Consider the following 18411-nt stretch of genomic DNA (forward strand, 5'->3'; position numbering starts at 1 on the left):
TGAGCATACAAGCACTGCTGAGCAGTTTGCAGGGTCAAAACTTCAGCCTGCTCTTGGATAATGGACCCTCAGGAGAAGAAAGAGAAAACCCACTTTTTTAGATACAACTGTCTTTATCTTAATATTTCTTCTTAGCAAATTGTGTCGGTGGTTGGACTCCAAGCATGTGATCAACCTGTTAAAAAATCAAGATATTTAAGGATTAGTTACTGTATTAAATCCTCTTGCAGGCAGTGTGCTCTGTTGCCCTGTGTAGAGTATAATATCATGACTGATAATTTCTGTTTTCTTTTTCTAGTACAAGGATGCATTTATGAAAGCAAATCCAGGGTACAAGTGGTGCCCCACAACCAACAAACCTGTGAAAACCCAGGCATCCAGTGTTACAAACAGGAAAAAGCTATGGGCCATTGCATCAGACTCTGCAAAAGACTTACCGAGCCCAAGGAAAGTAACCAAAAGTGAAGAAATGCCACAACTTAACTTTGGGATGGCAGGTAAGGTTTCCATCCATGGTACTCAGCTGTAGGGTCCTTGTTTTGTCTGGGGATGTGGTACTGAAACTGAGTTGGGATACCTGTTTTCTTTACTACACATGGTACTGTAGTGTACCAGATTAGGTTGCCCAAAATGTAGTTAAACCTCTGTGTAACAGTTTTCTAAAATTTTCTATAGTGCATTATTTATTTTCAAGAGTCAAGTCCAGATTTGAGGCATCCTAACTGTAGGGCCCCTGTAGGGCCCAGATTTGATGGATTTTCAATTCCAGCTTATCTGCTGTTAGAGATTCTTCCATTCTCTGGTCAAAAAGAAAAGTGCTGATTGTATGTGTTCTTTTCCTCTGTCATAGAATGCTCTACTCTTTTTAATAATTTACTATTTGAAAAAATAATTTACAGGTGTCTCAAGTTGGATGTGTTAATATTCTTCTGTATGAGTGGGGCTAAAAATTTTCGTATTTTAATCAAGAGAAGCATAATTTAATTTCACTTAAATATGCTCTTTTGTCCATTATGTCTTGGAGGAGCAAACTCTAAACTTCTAAATCTTTGAAGAAAAAACCCATAAATATGTGAAGAAGTGTAGGTGGAGTGCATGAACTGGTGAAAAGCAGATAATCTCTCACTGATATCCATAAATAGCAAAACTTGTAATCATGACCTTGAAATACAGGGACATTAATGTTAAATACTGGCAGTTTAAGAACCTAGCAGTCAAGGTAAAAAAGAAAAAAAATTGCCTGCCGTTCTTTTTTCCCTTTTGTTTTCCTTTTTTTTTTTCTTGTTTAAAGTTTCAGATGCATCAGTATTTACAAAATTAGAAACTCTGTTATATCCTACCTGGTTTATGGCAGGTGTGTAGCAGATAGGACTTCTCTGCTTAGAGAGATTGTGAGGTGGAGAGTAGAAAATGGTTTTATGGAACAAGTGTAAAAGAATGAAAAGGGATAAAGAGGCATGTATACCTTAGTACAGTGGTATGAAAAATCCTGTAATGAAATTTCTTCTGGCTCTTAAAGAACTGTGAAATGTGATCAAAATAGAAGTGTTTCATTCTGCATGGTTCTGGGATATGGGAAAGCAGTTCCAAAACTCACAAGCCCCTTCAGACTATTCTGCTTTTGCTTTTAGAGGAGTCATTTCTATGCTCTTTCAATATTTATTGTAATAATAATAATAATGCAATAAATGCAGCATGATGCCTTAACATGAAGAACAAGTGACAAGCTTTAATCTACCTCTCATGCATCCCCCAGTGCTCCTGCTGGGCTATCCTAATGTCAAGTTTTTGAGTACAGAGGTCTTGAATCAACACCTGTCAGAGTAGGGGACCGAAAAATTAGGAATTAATTAGAAACGAATCCATTGTTTTATCTGTAGAACCATTCGTTTCTGAAGAAAGTCCTTTAGTACTACCTGTGATAGTTCTTTGGGGTTTTTTTCCTGCAGGCTGAGACAATGAGCATAGTATTTCATAAGGATCTTGCTCCAGTCCTCATGCCAGTGAAGGCTGGCAATATCTTGGCTATAAGAGTAGCTCATAAAATGAAGACAGCTTCTGACAGAGATGTTAGCAGCATCCACATCATGACAAGTGTGCCATGCCAAATGGATTACTGCTTTGTCAACTATATACCAGTTCGTGTTAAATATGTTTATTGTGCTCCTCTCTGCTTGACTTCACATGATAGTTCAATTCATCTCTCACTCTTCTACCCAGTACAATCTCTTTAAAATCCAGGCTATATACTAGCTGATGGACTGAAATGTAGCTGAACCACCTCAAAAACACTTTTACCTTTGAAATGCCACTGATTCACTTGTATCTTCAAGCCAGGTAACTTCCTCAGGACAGGGTTTATATGAGTCTAGAATCATGCCAGGAAATCTGTTTCATTTGTTGGTTGTTGCTAATCATGTCTTGATTGCTTTTTGTGTATTACATTTTAATTTGGAAAATATAATGTGTAGAGAGTAAGATCTTTGTTTTTCTAAGTCCCACACAGGCTGTGTCTGCCCTTATTTTTGGCTTTACAAGAATAGCCATGCCCCTGTCATGCTGTCTGTCATGCTGTCCTACCATTATATCAAGAAGCTGAGGTGTGGCACCAGCATTGGGCTTCTGACCTGCAGACCCACTAGTGGTGTCCTTGATCTTCCTTCCTGGAAGCTGTAATTGAGCATGTTTCCCTCATGATACAGCTCACCTGTGTAGGGTGTAGGGCCAAGAGCTGCTGTTTGCAACAAAAGCTTTGCCATACAAATGTGTGAGATTTCCAGTACTTGCATATTCGTGCTTCAGAAGAAAACCATCCATGCCAAAATGCTTTTTAGTCAGGCTGGAAGAAAAACACTTCTAGAGAAGTCTATATCCCTGTAGAAACACAGTTTCTGTTTCTTTTGAAAGAAGCTCAGTTATGCACCCAGGTAAGAGTTGGTGGAAACTGGTTCCTGCTGACCTTCTTCCTGCTTAGTACTTCCTCAGTTTGTTGTTTCTTCTGACTGAGAAATGGCTGTGATGAACAAGCCAGCCTGCTGAGTCTGTAGCCAGCCCAGTACTAACAAAGTATGTCATTCCCAAACAGAGAGATGGTTTTAAGTTTCATCAATATTAAAAGCTGTGGAGAAAATAATGAATCGCCTGCCATTCTGCAAGTCAAATGTGTGTTCTATTTTCCCAGTACTGTTGATTTAAGAAAAAATTCTGTAAAATACCCTTTAAAATTCTTCTTCATACCTGTAAGCTCCTAGTGCCAGAAGAGAAACATTTATTGTGGTGAGAAGGTGCTATAAGCATATGGCAGTGTTCAGAGATGTACATTTTGTCTTCCCTTAGGTGAAGTTACGTTGTAGTTGGAAACCCTAGTGGGAGGGATTTTTGTTTTTATTATGAGCAGACATCTAAGCACCAACCCTCTGCTATAGCTGCAGCATAAGTGTTCAGGTTGTTTAAGCATCACATAAAACTTCTATTTCCAATTCATCTTTCATTTTTCCTCCCTCTTAAATTTTTGTGTTTAAATAAACAGTTTAAGTATTTGCTTACCTGGGGAGAAAAACACTAAACCACACTTCTATCTTTGTTCTCTTTTGATAAGCTACTTTAATTGAAAGGCAGAAAGCCAGAACTACCATGGAGATATTTAGAAGAGGGGCAAGAATTTTACCATCATAAACTGGATGTTCTTGGGATGGCCAAAACTGGGGAGGGGGAAAAGGACCAACAGGTAATGAAAACAAAGCACTAAAGAGCAGCTGGGAGTCATCAAGGTGATGCAGGCATAAGAGAAAGTGCTGTACTGCAGTTTGTCAGGCAGTGTTTTCAGGAGGCCCCTCATCTGATGTGGTTGGTTGCTCTGCTGGTGGTCCATATACAGGGAAGATGGGACAGCTGCAGAGGAGAGCTATAGGAATTGCTGAGATGGTGGGACATGGATGTGCTTGATGACATCGGGAGATCTTGAATTGTATAGACCAGGAAAACAAGTGGAAGAAGAGTAGGACAAGTCATGTAAATGCAGGAAAGGGAGATACTGTTTAGGGAAACAGTTACTAATCTTAGAGATGCGAGTGTCAGAAGAATCATGTACTCCCTGGCCCTGAGTGTATTTAAGCTAAAACCTGGAAGAAAGCCCTTAGTGCTTAGAAGATTGAAACCTGCAAGCGCCTTCCAAAGGGAGTAAAGAAAGTAGAAAGCAGCCAGCCAAGGCCTTACTGTTCAATATGGGACTCAATAAATTTATGGTGGGCCTGGAGGTCTCTTCCAGTCTCTGCTTCCTCTGAATTTACTGCCTGCTCAAGCATTATCTTTCAAGATAAATTTTAACTTTTCACTTCCTAATTGCTCTGATGTCCTCTGGTTAGAAGGACTGAATGGTTTCTGATCAACTTCTTGGATAGCAAAAAGTGCTATTGCTGACAGGATCACTTCACTTAGGAAATGTGCTTAGATCTTTACTGGCCCTTCACATTTTTTGTGTCTCTTCTTGTTACTAGATCCTACACTTCTGGTAGTGCCTCATCTCTCCAAAGAAGTGTGATTTATTTTTTCCTTTTTTATTTAAAAAGGCAGACTTCTTCAAAAAAACCTAACCCCCCCCACACACACATGTGTTCTATGTGTTCATTATGGTGAAGAAAAAAGTTAATTCCAGTTGAATATTGGGTTTGAAGCTAGGTGCTATTCAGGAGATGCCTGTTGAACGTTATTTAATAATAAGCCACTCTTCTGTCCATTAGGTAGTGAATGAGCCTGGTCTATTTACGTTGTTTTCATCTGTTTCTATTTAATGCCCTTCTAAAAGACTATTGAAAAAACTTACCTTGGGAATGTCAGTGAGAGATGCTGTGTGCAGGAAAACTTTGGGCAGCATCTGTGGTATTGAATTAAACAGCTTCAATGAGTATTTCCATGAATTGGACCGTGATCATCACTAAATCGTTTGGAGGTTTAAAGGTTTACAGGTACAGATTTGGCTCATGTCAGCTGAAAAGATAAAAAAATTCCACTGACATTGTGGTTGTTGTATGAGACATTTGGCCACTGTCTGTCTCCTTGCCTCTACATGACACTGTTAAATCAGGCGCCTGCATTGCTCCCAAGGCATTCTCCCAAAATCAGACAATTAGTCTTCATAGTGATGAAGAGCAACCACTGTTCTGAGTGGAAAAGCTACTCCATGAGTAATGCAGTGTCAGAGTTTATTGCTTTCACTTCTTGTCATTTTCTGAGCTCCTGAGGTGCAGGAATGCTGGAGGGGAAAAGCTGTCAGTATCAAATACTTGGAGAAAGAACATTTATATCTCCATTTTACATTCCTCAATTATATATTGTATTGGCAGGGCAACAAGTAGGCAGGCAGCTTGCCTGGCCACTGCTTGTGCTGTTCTGGCTTCATGCTTCAGAGCTGTCAGGCTTGCACTTTTCACCACTAAATACAGCTCTAAATTAAAGAGAAATGAAAATAGAAATTTTGCTTCAGAGCTTGATCATGTTGTTTTGTTCCGTCCTTTTATTTGTTCAGTCGCCAAGGAAGGAACTGCTCCCTTGTTAGAAGCATTCACCGACTTACAAACCTGTACATTATTAGAGCATCTTTGTGTATATTTATGTATGAGATCATTACAGTTGCTGTTTTAAAGATGTTCATCTCTGCAGTACATAAAACCTTTGGCAGTAGAATTGTAAATCCATGCAATGGGGTGTTAAGCACACAAATCCAATTAAATCCTTCAAACAGCTTTGAAAGCCTTCCCAGAGGGTACAGAAATGGTTATTTGTGATTCTCTTGAACTGCCTTTTATGGCAGCTTGCTGAGAGTGTCTGTGACAAGTAGTCTTCTGGGGCTGTAGTGGTGCAAGTGGTGGGTTTTTTAAACAAGCAAATGAATCAGCTTAAGACTCTGTTTTGCTCTTTTAACAGATCCTACACAAATGGGAGGCCTGAGTATGCTGCTTCTAGCAGGGGAACATGCACTTACTGCACAAGAGGTAAGGAACTCTCTTCTCTCCCTTACCACGAGCTCTCAGTTTAAACAGCTTGTAAGAGGAATATTTGACCAGTAGGGAATGAAAGTTAGGACACATCTCAGGTAACCTCAGCTGGGAATGAAGTATGAGTCTTGTATCCCAGCTGTGGATGTAGAGGTTGAGTACAGTTTAGTATTAAGTCTGCTGATACATAGGCACACCAGTCAAGCCTACCCCATGAGGAGACATTGTCAGAGGTAAAGGAATTGAAATACAGTGACTGTGTTAACAAACTGGTGGTTTGCAAGCTTTTCTGGGCAAGGATTTTATATGCTTGTGCAATGCCTCACACAGCCGTGGCTTTGGCACTAACAGATAAATAGATAAATAAATAATTTCCTACAAAGTCAGCATCATTGTATATGCATTCTGAAACCATGCAAGTGCTAAAAGGTAGTTAAGTATTGCAGTCTGCTCCTATCCACTAAGTCCTTATGTCTAAAAAGAAGTTTGTAGTTGAGTTCCCATCACAAACGTGTGTTCTATGTTTTTACAAAGGAGTCTAGCAAATGTTTGTGCATATCTCCAGTAGTGCAAAGATCTCTGGTCTTTATGATTATTACTATCATCTGATTTTTAGGCCAACTTTGAAAAATATTCAAAAGGTAGCTTCTTTGTTGTATATAATAAGTAGTCACTGCTGTAAATCTCTAGCTCTAGGAAAGAGCTCTCTTTTATTGTTGCTGTTTTTATTGTGACAAGAAGTAACAATTAACTTAATCTTAACTTAATGTATGTGTAGTGCATTTGAGATGTATTGCTCCTGTACTGACAGGGCTCCTCAATGCTTTGCAGACCAGTTTTAGCCCTGGAAGTTTTGTGCTGTGTGGGTACTGGCCTTCTGTGCTGCAGCATGAAAAATAAGAAACACTCAAGCCAAGTTGGCAGAGAAGTGAAAAGAAATACGTTATTTTGTACTAAAGTTATACTGTCCTATACTTCTCAAACCTGTAATCTCAGGTTGGAGCATAGAAGCTGCTTTCACTATGCTGTTAGTTTAAATGTGAGGAAAGATGTATTGTAGTCACAGATACTGCATTCCTTTAAAAAAGGTTTTTGCTATGATCTTGAGAGCTGAGGTGTCTTGGTTTTACAAGAGCCTCAGTAGTGTGATTTCAGATGGCAGTGTAGAAATAAAATCTACATGTAGATTTAGAGTCAAATCAACATGCATGTTGTGTGATTGTTTTCGTGCATGGAAGTGCATCCCATCTGATTCTTTTAATCAGAACCTTTTTATTTTGAGCAAAAGACACACTTCCCATGTGCCTCAATAAATCCCGATTTTCCTGATAGAAGTGTGCAATATGACTTGTGATGAAATTTCACTTTATGTATAAACTACACTCTACTCTTCTGGCCCTGTCGTCTTGTTTGAAACATGGCCCTCTACATCAAAGAAGTAAGCTGTGTAATCTGCTTTCCCCAAAAATGTAGAGCAAAATAATTGTCATAAATACAGCCCAGACAAAACTAGCTGGGAGACTGTTAGAATTGTGATGAACCATAATTTAGCCCATACTTACTAATGAGTTACTGTACTTTTTTAATTGTCCTATCCTAGCTGACAAATGATTAAGGGCCAGAGCACTTTCCCAGGAAACTGCACATCTCTGATTGTTTTTGAGGGTCCCCTTTGTAAAATACCTCTTCCAGATCAATTGGGGTGATTGGTATTCCTAGAGGGACCCAAATGAGCAAAGGTCAGTCCTCATTGCATGTTAGCAGCAGTTAAGTCTCCAGCTGTATGTCCAGGTGCTGAGAGACTTTCTCAGTTTCTTTTGTGTGGCAGCTCTTTTGTGGTGTGTCTTCAATTTTTCCTTTATTTTTATATGTTTCAATGGTGAGTAGATACAGAGCAAATATTTCTCAGGCATTTCTCAGGTGTTTCTCAAATGCAGTAGTGATCCTAAACCTATTTAGACTTGAATAACTGAACGGCTCTTCTGTCTTCCCACTCTCAGGTGTGCAGACAGAGATGTAGGATGGTCATCTTTGCATGCCTTTTGGAGAATCTGTGGTTGGGTTTCCATGCTTATGGTCTCACACTTAAACCAGCATCTGGGAGGTTAGCAGAACATGCTAGGAGATGGTATGACAGACTCAGAAAGCAGCTTGAGAATTCACTGTAGAGTTGGGGACCTGCTTTGCTCTTCAGTGGAGAAGAGTCAGTTGTGTTGTATTAGAGTTGGTATCCACATGGGAGAGAGTATGGTGTACTAAGGTGACTACAGAGGTATGGTTAGTGAAAGAGGTTCAGAAGTTGCTTTATTATGGAGAGTATATGTATTGTGTTTATATGCATGTGAGTATATAAATACACATTGTACTTTTAAAGCCGTGGCATTTCTTCTTTTTAAAAAAGGACAGACACAGTGTCATATTTTAAAGAACGCTATAAATTATAACATGTAGTCTAAATCATTAAAGTGTGCATCTACACTTAAGGTACATGTACACATGTGATTCTTAAACTGGGGGTCTGCCAGACACAGGATTACCTGTCCACATGCATATTGACTGCCGTGCATATGTATGATTATGCAGCCTTGGGTGGCCTTGTAAGCACAGGTCTTACATACTCTTACAATCCTAAAGTTTTTAATAGAGGGGAGGGCAGCACTGGCAGTGTTCTTCAGCACTTGAGAGAGGATGAAGGACATTGTCTGCTAATCCAATGGAAAGTATTCAGCACCTGCTGGTGTTGTGCCAGGGGTGTGCTAAAGGAATGGATAGGGGCTTTTCAGGTGAGGTGTTCAATCTTCAAGTTGCCAGAAGCACAGATGTCAGGTAACCAAGTGACCTGTCAGCAGGAGGATGGGAAGAGGCACAACAGTGACATTTACAAAATTGTTCTGAGGCTTCTGTTGCCCTCTCTGTATGTTGCCAGTATGTTCCCATTTTTGCAAAATTTTGTAATAGACTAGAGAGTTTCTCTTCTGATAACAGAATTCAGTGTTGGTAGGTGATAGATTCCTAGGCGTCAGCTGGAGTTACTAAGCAGATGGGCAAGAGAAGCTACAGACCTTACGTAGCCGGCAAAGGACGTGGATGTGCAGTGAGTTTCCCCTGCGTTTGGGTGCTTCATCAGTTACACAAGACAGTGGTGTGTAAGCATGTTTTATTGAATTCCCGGGCAGAGATGCCGGACGGGGCTGCTCCAGCTGCGGTGCTTTTGCCAGATTCGCGCCGAGGTTCTTCGGCAGCAAGGCTGAAGCCGGGTGAGCGGTGCTCTTTGCTCGCCCGTTCCCCTCCCAGCTCATCTCCCTTCCTCGTCCGTCAGGCCCTTTCCTTGCCTTACAGCAGCACCTAGTGGACTTTCTGTAGGTTACTGCCCAGAAATCCCGAAATGCGGAGCGTCCTCCTGTCTGTCTGCCAGCGCTAACACCTCCGATCAGAGTGGCTGTCCCGGGGGTTTTCCTCCACCCTTGTTGGCTGCGGTCGGTTTAGAGCCGCTCAGGGTAACCTCAGGGAAAGGAAAGCCTGTGGTTTCCTTCTTTTAAGAACAAAAGGCTGTCTTGCATGTGATGCCGGGTCTGTGCAGAGTGTGAATCAGAAGTGAAAGATCTCTCAGTGCGGCTTAAAGGAAGGCTAGGGGGAAGAAACAGGAGGAGAAGTGAGATGTTGAGGACATTTTATTAGAGCAGGAAATGAGACGTACAAAATGACACTATCTGTGCATATGTTCCCTCTGGTAATTATTTTAATGCTTTAATCAGGTTCAGCCTGGCAAAGGTTAAAAGTCCTACCGCTTAGAAGTTTCCCACAGGTCAAGAATGATTGGGGAGCAGCAGAATAAAAGAAATAAGCTCAAATTAGTGCTCTGCCAAGTAAAGGCAACAGCTTTAAGTTTTTAAAGAGTAGCAGGAATTGATAAGAAAAGCATAGTGGTTCCAACCACAAGATCTCCACTGAGTTACTTAGCACCAGCAATCTGTCCCCTACACACAAAACTGTGCAGAACTGGGGTTCTTACCTCCACAGCAAGTGGTTCTTGTAGCACTAGGTACAAGCTGTGCCCAGCCCCCAGCACGTGGCCGCCGAGGCAGCGAGAATGCTCATCCTGAGTGTCTAACAGCACCCTTGGTATGGGGCTGAGCTGGGATAGCCCCTCTTGGAAGGGCACTGCCACTCCAGCATGGTGCTCCTGGGGTCCATGGCTCAGTGGCTCCAAATTCAGAGCTAGGCAGTATAAGGCAGCTGGTTGAACTGCAGAAAATATGGAAACAAGTCCAAAATTTGGTGATTCCTTTAGGAACCCAGCAGTGCAGTGGCCTAAAGTAACCAAATGAGTGTTCAGACATGCAAGCAGCAACTTTACATATTTACACCTCTGCAGTCTCGGATCTTCAGAGATGGGTGACTCAAAAGCAGCAAGATGCTTTCCTGCTATAGTCCAGACTACTGTGGGGGGACAGACATGTTAAACAGACTGTAGAGAAACGTGACAAAACTCAGTAATAAACATTACATCAGTGAAAACAATAGCACAACCTACTAAAAAGGCAGAAGATAGACATTAAAAATACATTCTTTGTGGCCCTTCGGGTTGCTGTACTCCCACAGTACACTGATGAAACATCTTGCTCAGTGTTTAATAAATACAGTGGAAATATAGATCACAGGGGTCTCTGTTGCTGCTTGGTTTTATGGCAGGGAAGAAACAAGTTTGTTTGTATAGTAAGCAAATTGTCACTTTGGTATTTTTCCCCATGGCCTGTGGGTTGCTACACTTGGATGTAGTGTTTTCAGGGGAGCAGATTCCTGAAAGCAAACGCTGCTGTTGCTCTTGCAGCGTTTCAGGATCTCCGACAAAGCAGCAGCAGGAGCAGCAGGGGAAGTTGCACGTGCTGTGGGACTTTGTGCTTACTAACAACAGGTGCAGTCAGTAGCTAAACCTCACGTGCTTTCATCAATAAAAGCTGTTGATTTACTTGTTTAGATAACAAATAAGAAAAAGCCCCACATTTATTTTTGAATCTTTTAAATAAACTGAAATTTCAAGGGGAAAGAAGTTGTTAGGGAAAAAAATTCCATCTTGTTCCTTTTTCTAAAATTTTACATAGCCTCTGATTTTTTTCTATTTGTTACAAGCCATGTTACATACTTTACTTTATACTAACAGTACCTCATTCTCCTAGAAGTTACACATCAGTGTAAATCTTTTACACTCAAATGTGACAAAGAATGTATCATATTTGATAGAATTCCTTTACAGAATAATGCTTGATTAACGTATTTCTAGCTAATAATACCATAACTAAGATCTATGCTAATTCAAATAAGGCTTGAACAGAATTTGGTTTTGAACAGTCCTTTCTTTGTATTTTGTTTTGAGATGTAATGACTATCTTGCACTGCTTCTCAAAAGCATCCCTAAAATCTATGGAGAAATTTTAAGCTTGTGCTACCCTTATTTATTAATTTTCATGCTGTTATGACTGGAAATTATTTTTCTAAGTACTTCTGTCATCAACTGTGTCTTCAAAAATTTTTTAACCTTCTAAGTAATCTTACTCAGAATTATAGCACAAATTACAGATGTAGCAGTGTCGATAGCATCACCAATACAAGATGGCTGTGTGTGTAGTCCAGTATAATCTGTTGAGTATTCTATTGCAGAAAACTATTCTGACAAGTTCAGAATCATAAAAGGAGAAAAAGAATCCTGGTATTTTTGTGATCCTTTTCTAAGACAGTTTTCAAATGGATTAAAATGGGTACTAAACTATGTTTTCCACTATAAATATGATTCAGTCTTTCCAGGACTGTGAAACGTTAGCTTCTCCTCCTTCTCTTAAATGATTTGTTTTGCTCCCTGGTTTTTAAGCTTGAGAGAAGCACCTTTCAGGTCTTACTCTGCACACTCCTTGTTTCAGGTTTCCTCCAGTACTTGCCAGTCTGATGCATCTAATTCTACAGAAGCCTGTCAGAAGTCATCATTGTTTCAGTTTGCAGAGGTGAGTTTCTTCAAAAAGGGCTTTTTCCTAAGTGCTTCCTTTTAAGAAGCATCTGATGTCCAACTGAAAAGAAATCAGATGTCTTTAACTAAAATTGATGCTGTTATTTTTTCCCTTATTTTTGGGTTTATGTTGTTGAATCATTTATCAGATTGGTCAGATTTGAAGTGCAAGAGTGTTTAGGACCATGGTGGAAACCCAAGTGCAATAATGGAGCTGTGGTTTAAGCTGTCATTTGGAGATATATCGTTCCTGCACTTAGTTTTTAAACTAGAGCCTTTTTAACTAAGGTTTTAACATTTATTTGGGTGTTACATTATGTTTCTAATCTATTGTGGCTGTTATTATCAAAAATAATTGTAGTTCTTAAATTTACAAAATTTTCTTCTAGAACCACCAAAAAGCTTTATGTAAGTGTGCTTTAATTGTGCAATGTACAGTATTTTTGTCAACATACTCCAGTTTCTGCTAGAAGTGCAACTGTGGTGTGTGTATTGTTCTTTTTCTTTGAAGATAGAAAACACTTTCATTCAAGTCTTAATGGGTTTCATTGATGTAAATAATATGACAAAAATGAGATTGCAAGGAACTCTGGCCTTCTGCAGGCATCACTTGTTTCTTGATATTGTTCCAACTTTTGAAATAGTCACAATACATGACACAAAAATATTTAGTTGTATAGATACTGATTTTATGGGACACTGGGTAGTTTTTAAATAAGTGTAATATGGAAAGAATTGTTGTTGTAGTAGGGGCTTTTTATTACCTGTATTCACACCAGCTGTGACTCTGACTTGCGTGTCTTTAATATTCAATGCCTTTGCACCTTCATACTCCTCCCTAAAACCTCATCACTCCTGGAACAGATACACTGCAATCCTAGCACACAGGAAATGGGACTTTCTTCAGTTGGATATTTTAACATCAGTGCACAAGCCCTTGAGTTCCAACTTAAGATCTTTCAAATGTATTAGAATTAAATTGAAGTACAGATCCTTTATTTCTGATTAAAGGTAATGGCCAGAGTGAAGTAGATAACCTGTAATTAGGCTCTTAAACAGCCTGCTGGTTTTTCTTGTTAGGAAGAGGAAATGCCTGGTGTGCCAGCAATGAAAAGCAATGCTTAGAGGCTTCTTAGAATTGGTTAATTCCAGTATCGCTTATGACACTTCTGTGGTAATGATTCAACATCCATCTTCCTGTATTTCTTAGATGCTTCTGTGTGTTCATACTGCTGTAGAGCAATGTCTTGTATTGAATTTCACTGCTGAATCTTTTAAAGAGTAAGACAAATATCAGCTCGCCTAATTGTTTCAGTTCATTTTACTGTGCTGAAGGAGGGAAGTGCCAGACCCCCGTGATAGTAGGCAGGAATTGTCTGCTGTCAGATATGCCCTTGCTAAGGGCTTCTGACCTCTGGCTTTTCCTTAGCCATTGGAGAAAAATTTCAGTGGATGCCAGGAAACAAGCTCACCTGCACTGCTAAAACACAGTGGTTTACTGATGATCAGGAATTAGAAATGCAGATTAGCTAGTCTTATTTTTCAGGGATGTTAAACAGTCTGTACAGGGGGTGCACCCAACCAGTGCATGGTAGGTATGTGTGTCACTGGCAAAACAATTGGTACTTGTCGTGAAGTCTGACATTAATCAGAGGTGTCATTTGCAACAAAACTAATCGACACAAACAATATGAAATGCAGTTACCTTAGTGTGTTGGATAGATCTGGTATCTCAGAATACCTGCATACATTGTGTTCCTGTCCACACTTACCCTCTGTGCTAAGTAGCAATTTGTGCTCTGTCATCAGCACCATTCTGCAGTTTCAGGTCTTCCACTGAACTGTGAAATACAATAGCGTTAAGTATTTGTTGCTAGCCTTTCTTTGACATATCAGTGGGCAAATAAAAGCCCTTCAAAAAAGCCTGTTTTCTTGATTCTAGGAAAGATTTTCCTTCTGAAAACTAATTCAAGATTACCATTTCACAGATCACCTGTTTATGTGTTTCCTGGAAAGCAAATACTGTTTGTTCTAAGGGTGTGTTGGGACTCGTTTGCATACTCTGGAGTACCAGGAGTCTGTTTATGACAGATTATAAATTTAGCGTGTTGAAGTGTGATACTGAAACTGAAGAGTTAGGTAATACAAGCATAATTGTTTTCCTGACAGATCTCTTCCAACACGTCACAGCCTGGAGTCCTGGGGGCAGTAAAACAAACGGAGGAGTCTGCACTGTTTCAGTTTGCTGAGGTATAATGGCTGGATGTGGTGGGGGAGGATGGGAAGCAAGGAACTGGTAAGAGTTGCCACTGAATGGCTAAGCACCCTGTCTTATCAGGGATTCCCATCAGGAGATATGTATCTTCCTGGCAGCACTGTGGTGAGAAAATCACGGGGTGAATAACCAGTGATAGGATGAGATGTTGGCCAGTTCTACCAGATGAGAGATACTGGGCTTGTGAACATTACCTAGCCTTCCATACCCAAAGGATCACTGCAGACTTACTATCCAAATGGCCTTTTAATTTACATCTAGGAAAAGAGCAATTAAAGGACATTCTGAAAGGACACTGTGCAGTGCCTGTGGCAGAGGCTGCAGCAGGGCTGAATGGGGACTGCCCTAGAGGCAGGAATCATTTGAAGAATCCTTTCAGGTCAAAGGAAGCTTATCACAACAAGGATATTTAACAGCATTGTTAGGTGGTGACTTACCAAACCTACAAGTTTCCCATAAGTAAGTAGCCTTTCTGCCTTCCTCCACATATTGAAGATTTGGAGTTCGTGAAATGCTGCTTTTAGGAATTTCTTCTCCCATGTGTTGAGTGTGTCTCTGTGAACTGACTTTCCATACATATACTCTTGTTGCCCATTTGGGGGAGTCTGATACTGCTTGCAGAATCACTTGAGCCACAGGTGCATTTTATGTGTCTGAAAAGGCTGGGATTGGAGCTGGTGCTGTTGTGGAGGAGCATAAAGGGATTAAAAGATACTGTTATTCTGTGTGTTTACACAGCTTTGGCTACATACCACACACTTCCTTCTGTGAAATACTGAGCTAATTGTCTGCTATGTGTTTTTAGCTTGGCTGGAATGGGCCTTGGTGTTTTTGTTAGGAAAGCCAAGGAAGATAAATCAATTTACTGCTTCGGGTGCCAGAAAATATCTGGCTACAAACACCCCTGTAAAAGATATAACAGAGTTAATATCTCTAATCATGAAGGTATTTTTACATGTTTGAAAGTTAAAAGTCTATTTGCAAAGCTCTGTGGACAAAATTAGTAAAATTGAGCAGAATGAAACTACATGCTGAAGCCAGACTTTTAAACCAAGTTAAAAGATACAAACTGGAGAACATTTCTTGTTAATTTTATTGCAGAATACTGGAGTAATACTGCAAGTGAATCTGCTAACATAATTGCAAAAATCTCAGTCGTTCTGGGTAGCTACAGAGTTGAACAGAATATGTGTTGCATTTTTACTACAACGTTCTTAAATTGTCACATAAAACCTGGCTTAGCCATACTATCAGAATTTCACAGAAACTAAAATCATTTCCTCTCCTAATTGAACAAACAAAATGACAAACCTGAAGATTATCATACGGATGTGACAGTGCATTGAGTTGCATTCCACTATGCTGAGTGAGCTCCTGTGGCACATTGGAGTGCACGTCTGAATCATCAAATGTTAGGTAGGAGAAGTGCTTAGAAAGTTAATTAGGATTTACTGAGGACAGTTTTAGAGTCAGGGTTAATCTCTTTTTCTTGTAAAAATATTTAAATGTGTGTGCAGTCTGGAGGGGCTGGTTTTGTTCTGTGGCTGGAAATAGGAGACAGAAATCTGGAAAGGAGGGAAAAAACAAAATTTTAAAAACCCACCTTGTTAGCCGTGGTTTTTCTTCCTGTGACACTTTAATGACAGTGGTGAGCATAATTTTTTATCTATAACAGTAGAGAAATGGCGTTTTCCTAAGCTTGTAGCCTGATGATTTAATTTGGGTTACTCCTGGGGAAAGTATTGGGCATGTTACAGAACCTCTTTAAGCTTTCTCCCCTGCTATTAAAGCTGCTTGTGCTCTTTCAGCTATAAGGGCTTTCATTTGCACAGGCTGTCTTTGTCAGATTTGGCAAAAGTCCTGTTCCTTACTGTGCCACTTCTTACTGCATCTTGTCTATATGAACGCATTACTGCATTTAGCGAGCTAAATTATGGCAGGCAATTTGCAGTGGGCTGCTGTCAGCAATGTACAGTGCTACAAAAGAAAAAAAGAGAGGGAGAGAAAGTAGTTATTTAACCAGTAGCCAAGTAGACCTGTGAAGAAATGTGAAGTGTGCTCTGGTCTGATGTGCCTGGAGACTTCTGGCAGCCATCCCAGCTCAGTTTTGGTTCTGGCTGGGTGTTCCTCATATGTTGCCTTTCTCTTCACCGCCTTTGCAGCAGGGTGAGTAAGAGTGCCTCTTTGTGAAGACAGCGATCCCATTGAGTAGGTTTGTCATTTAAAACAGACACCTTTACCCCAGGAGTACAAGTGCCCTGTCACTCAGAAACAGCTCCTTATGTCTAGAGTAGCATGGGATTCTTTTTGTCTGTACAGCCTCAGTTAGTCTTTCATCTGGTTGTCTAGTGCAAGTGCTATAGTTGTCAATTAAAGCTGTTCAGGATATGAGGCCTGCCCATTGACTTGCCACAACAGATGATGAAAATCCTGGGAGCAAGACTTCGTTTTGTCCTGTGGGTGCGCAGGCAAGTGCCTTGGAGGTCTTCAAAGACAATGTGACATCCTCATAAGAGCTTTTTGAATTTGGACTGTTGTCAAGTTACACTTTGGCTTTCTCATGCTGCTCTGACCCTGCAAGGAGCTGGCCCTACTTGTGCCTCTGCTTTGAAGCTTTCTGAAGGCTGTGATTGCTGAGCAGTGGCCGTGTTCCGTAGGGCAGTGGCTGCCTGCAGGCTGGCTGCTCGCAGGGGCTGCCCCCTGGCCCCTTCCTTGCCGCGAGAGGGAAGCACAACAGATGGACCCCTTGCTCTTACTGCATCTGTGCTTGGCAAATGTCAACAGATGGTGGCGATTGCTTCCTTGAGAGGAAAGATGAGTACCTCTTGGATTTACTTTCCTAAACTCTTATTCATTATTAAAGAAAAGGCTTCTGGAGTATGGAAGCAAAAGAACTTCTAGTTCAACTATCTTAAAAATAATACAAATCCACAACCACCAAACTCTTTGCTTTCAGCAGCTTTTCTAATTTTTTTCCCTATGTGATTTAATTTTAAAAAAACCAAAACAGTCACGTGTGGCATGCAACAAAGTGGAATTTTTTTCCTAGTCCAGCATGTTAGTATCATTTAAAAAAAAGTATGCCTGAGGATGATTTTGTCTCTGCTGCGTTGTCACACACTCACTTTGAGAAGATTTGCTCTCTTGTTTATTTCTGTGCAGAACAGGAAGTTTGAATCCAAAACTTTTGGTCCAAATGCCTTGAAATTGGGAGTGTAAAAACTAGTGAGTGTTTTCTCTTCCAGCTTTCCCATATGTAAAGCTGTAATCTTCCTAGGTAAAAACAAATGTATTTGCTCTTTGCCCACATACTGAAGTTACTTAATGTTTGTGTTGAAATGAAATGCCTGTTCTAGGAGGAAAAAGTAATACCGTGCTTCTTTTGCCAACTTGAATGTAATACAGTAGCTAAAATCCCACCTGTACTGGAATAAAAGACAGTAACCTGATCCTAATGATCCTCCAGTTAAACGTCTACATAAGTAAAGGGCTGTTTGTGCTTGTAGTACTGGAGGTTCTGACTATTCTAATTATGGCTGGAAGATGTTCATAAGACAGGGAACGGGATCTGTAATCTCACTGAGAACTGATTGACCAGCCGTTCTTTCCCTCTGATGTTTGGCCAGTAGCTTCATCAGAATAAGTTACACGCTTGTGTTGCTTGCTGTTTGTTTTCTTAATTCTTAAAAGATTTTTTTTTTTCTGATATGAAGTGTCTGGTTCCTCTCTCTTAGTACTATTAAGATCTCACATTTTTTTAGGAACACCTATTGTCTTGTCAGAATTTCTTTACTCTTTCTTCACTTTCTGCATCAGGAGGTGAGAGATGCCTGTATGTTCTCAAGTTATAATTCAGTGTGTGTGGGTGTTGTTCTATCCTTTTTCTGCCATTCATGTTGTGCTGAAAAAAAACCATTGAGATGAGCATTTGTTATAATAGAAAGATTAAAAGTTGAGACCATCTTCCTGCAAAGTGCAGTGTACAAGATCACTTAGTCAAGTGGGGTCCTGAGCAGGTTCACTGAACTGTCTCAAAGTGAAACTAGGATGTTGGAATATTTCAGTTTAATATTAAAAATTACTATTAGTGCACATTTGAGTATTATTCACTCTATTTTAAATAGCTTTAAGCGAAATGGATGTCC

At 40.2% G+C, this 18411-nt stretch overlaps 1 protein-coding gene across 11 annotated transcripts in view; it reads left to right on the plus strand.

Moving 5' to 3' along the window:
• BBX (BBX high mobility group box domain containing) overlaps positions 1 to 18411 on the plus strand; it is a 132067-nt gene that overhangs the window by 83281 nt on the left and 30375 nt on the right. For 9 of the 11 annotated variants that reach the window (XM_063393802.1, XM_063393803.1, XM_063393804.1 and 6 more), the window contains 4 exons: positions 299 to 497; positions 5923 to 5990; positions 11909 to 11989; positions 14161 to 14241. In XM_063393802.1, coding sequence (XP_063249872.1) covers positions 299 to 497; positions 5923 to 5990; positions 11909 to 11989; positions 14161 to 14241 — 429 coding nt within the window. The remainder of the gene's footprint in view (positions 1 to 298; positions 498 to 5922; positions 5991 to 11908; positions 11990 to 14160; positions 14242 to 18411) is intronic. The other 2 variants (XM_063393808.1, XM_063393809.1) reach the window with 1 other exon arrangement.

Source organism: Prinia subflava, chromosome 3 (assembly GCF_021018805.1).
Source record: "Prinia subflava isolate CZ2003 ecotype Zambia chromosome 3, Cam_Psub_1.2, whole genome shotgun sequence".
NCBI classification, from domain to species: Eukaryota; Metazoa; Chordata; class Aves; order Passeriformes; family Cisticolidae; genus Prinia; species Prinia subflava.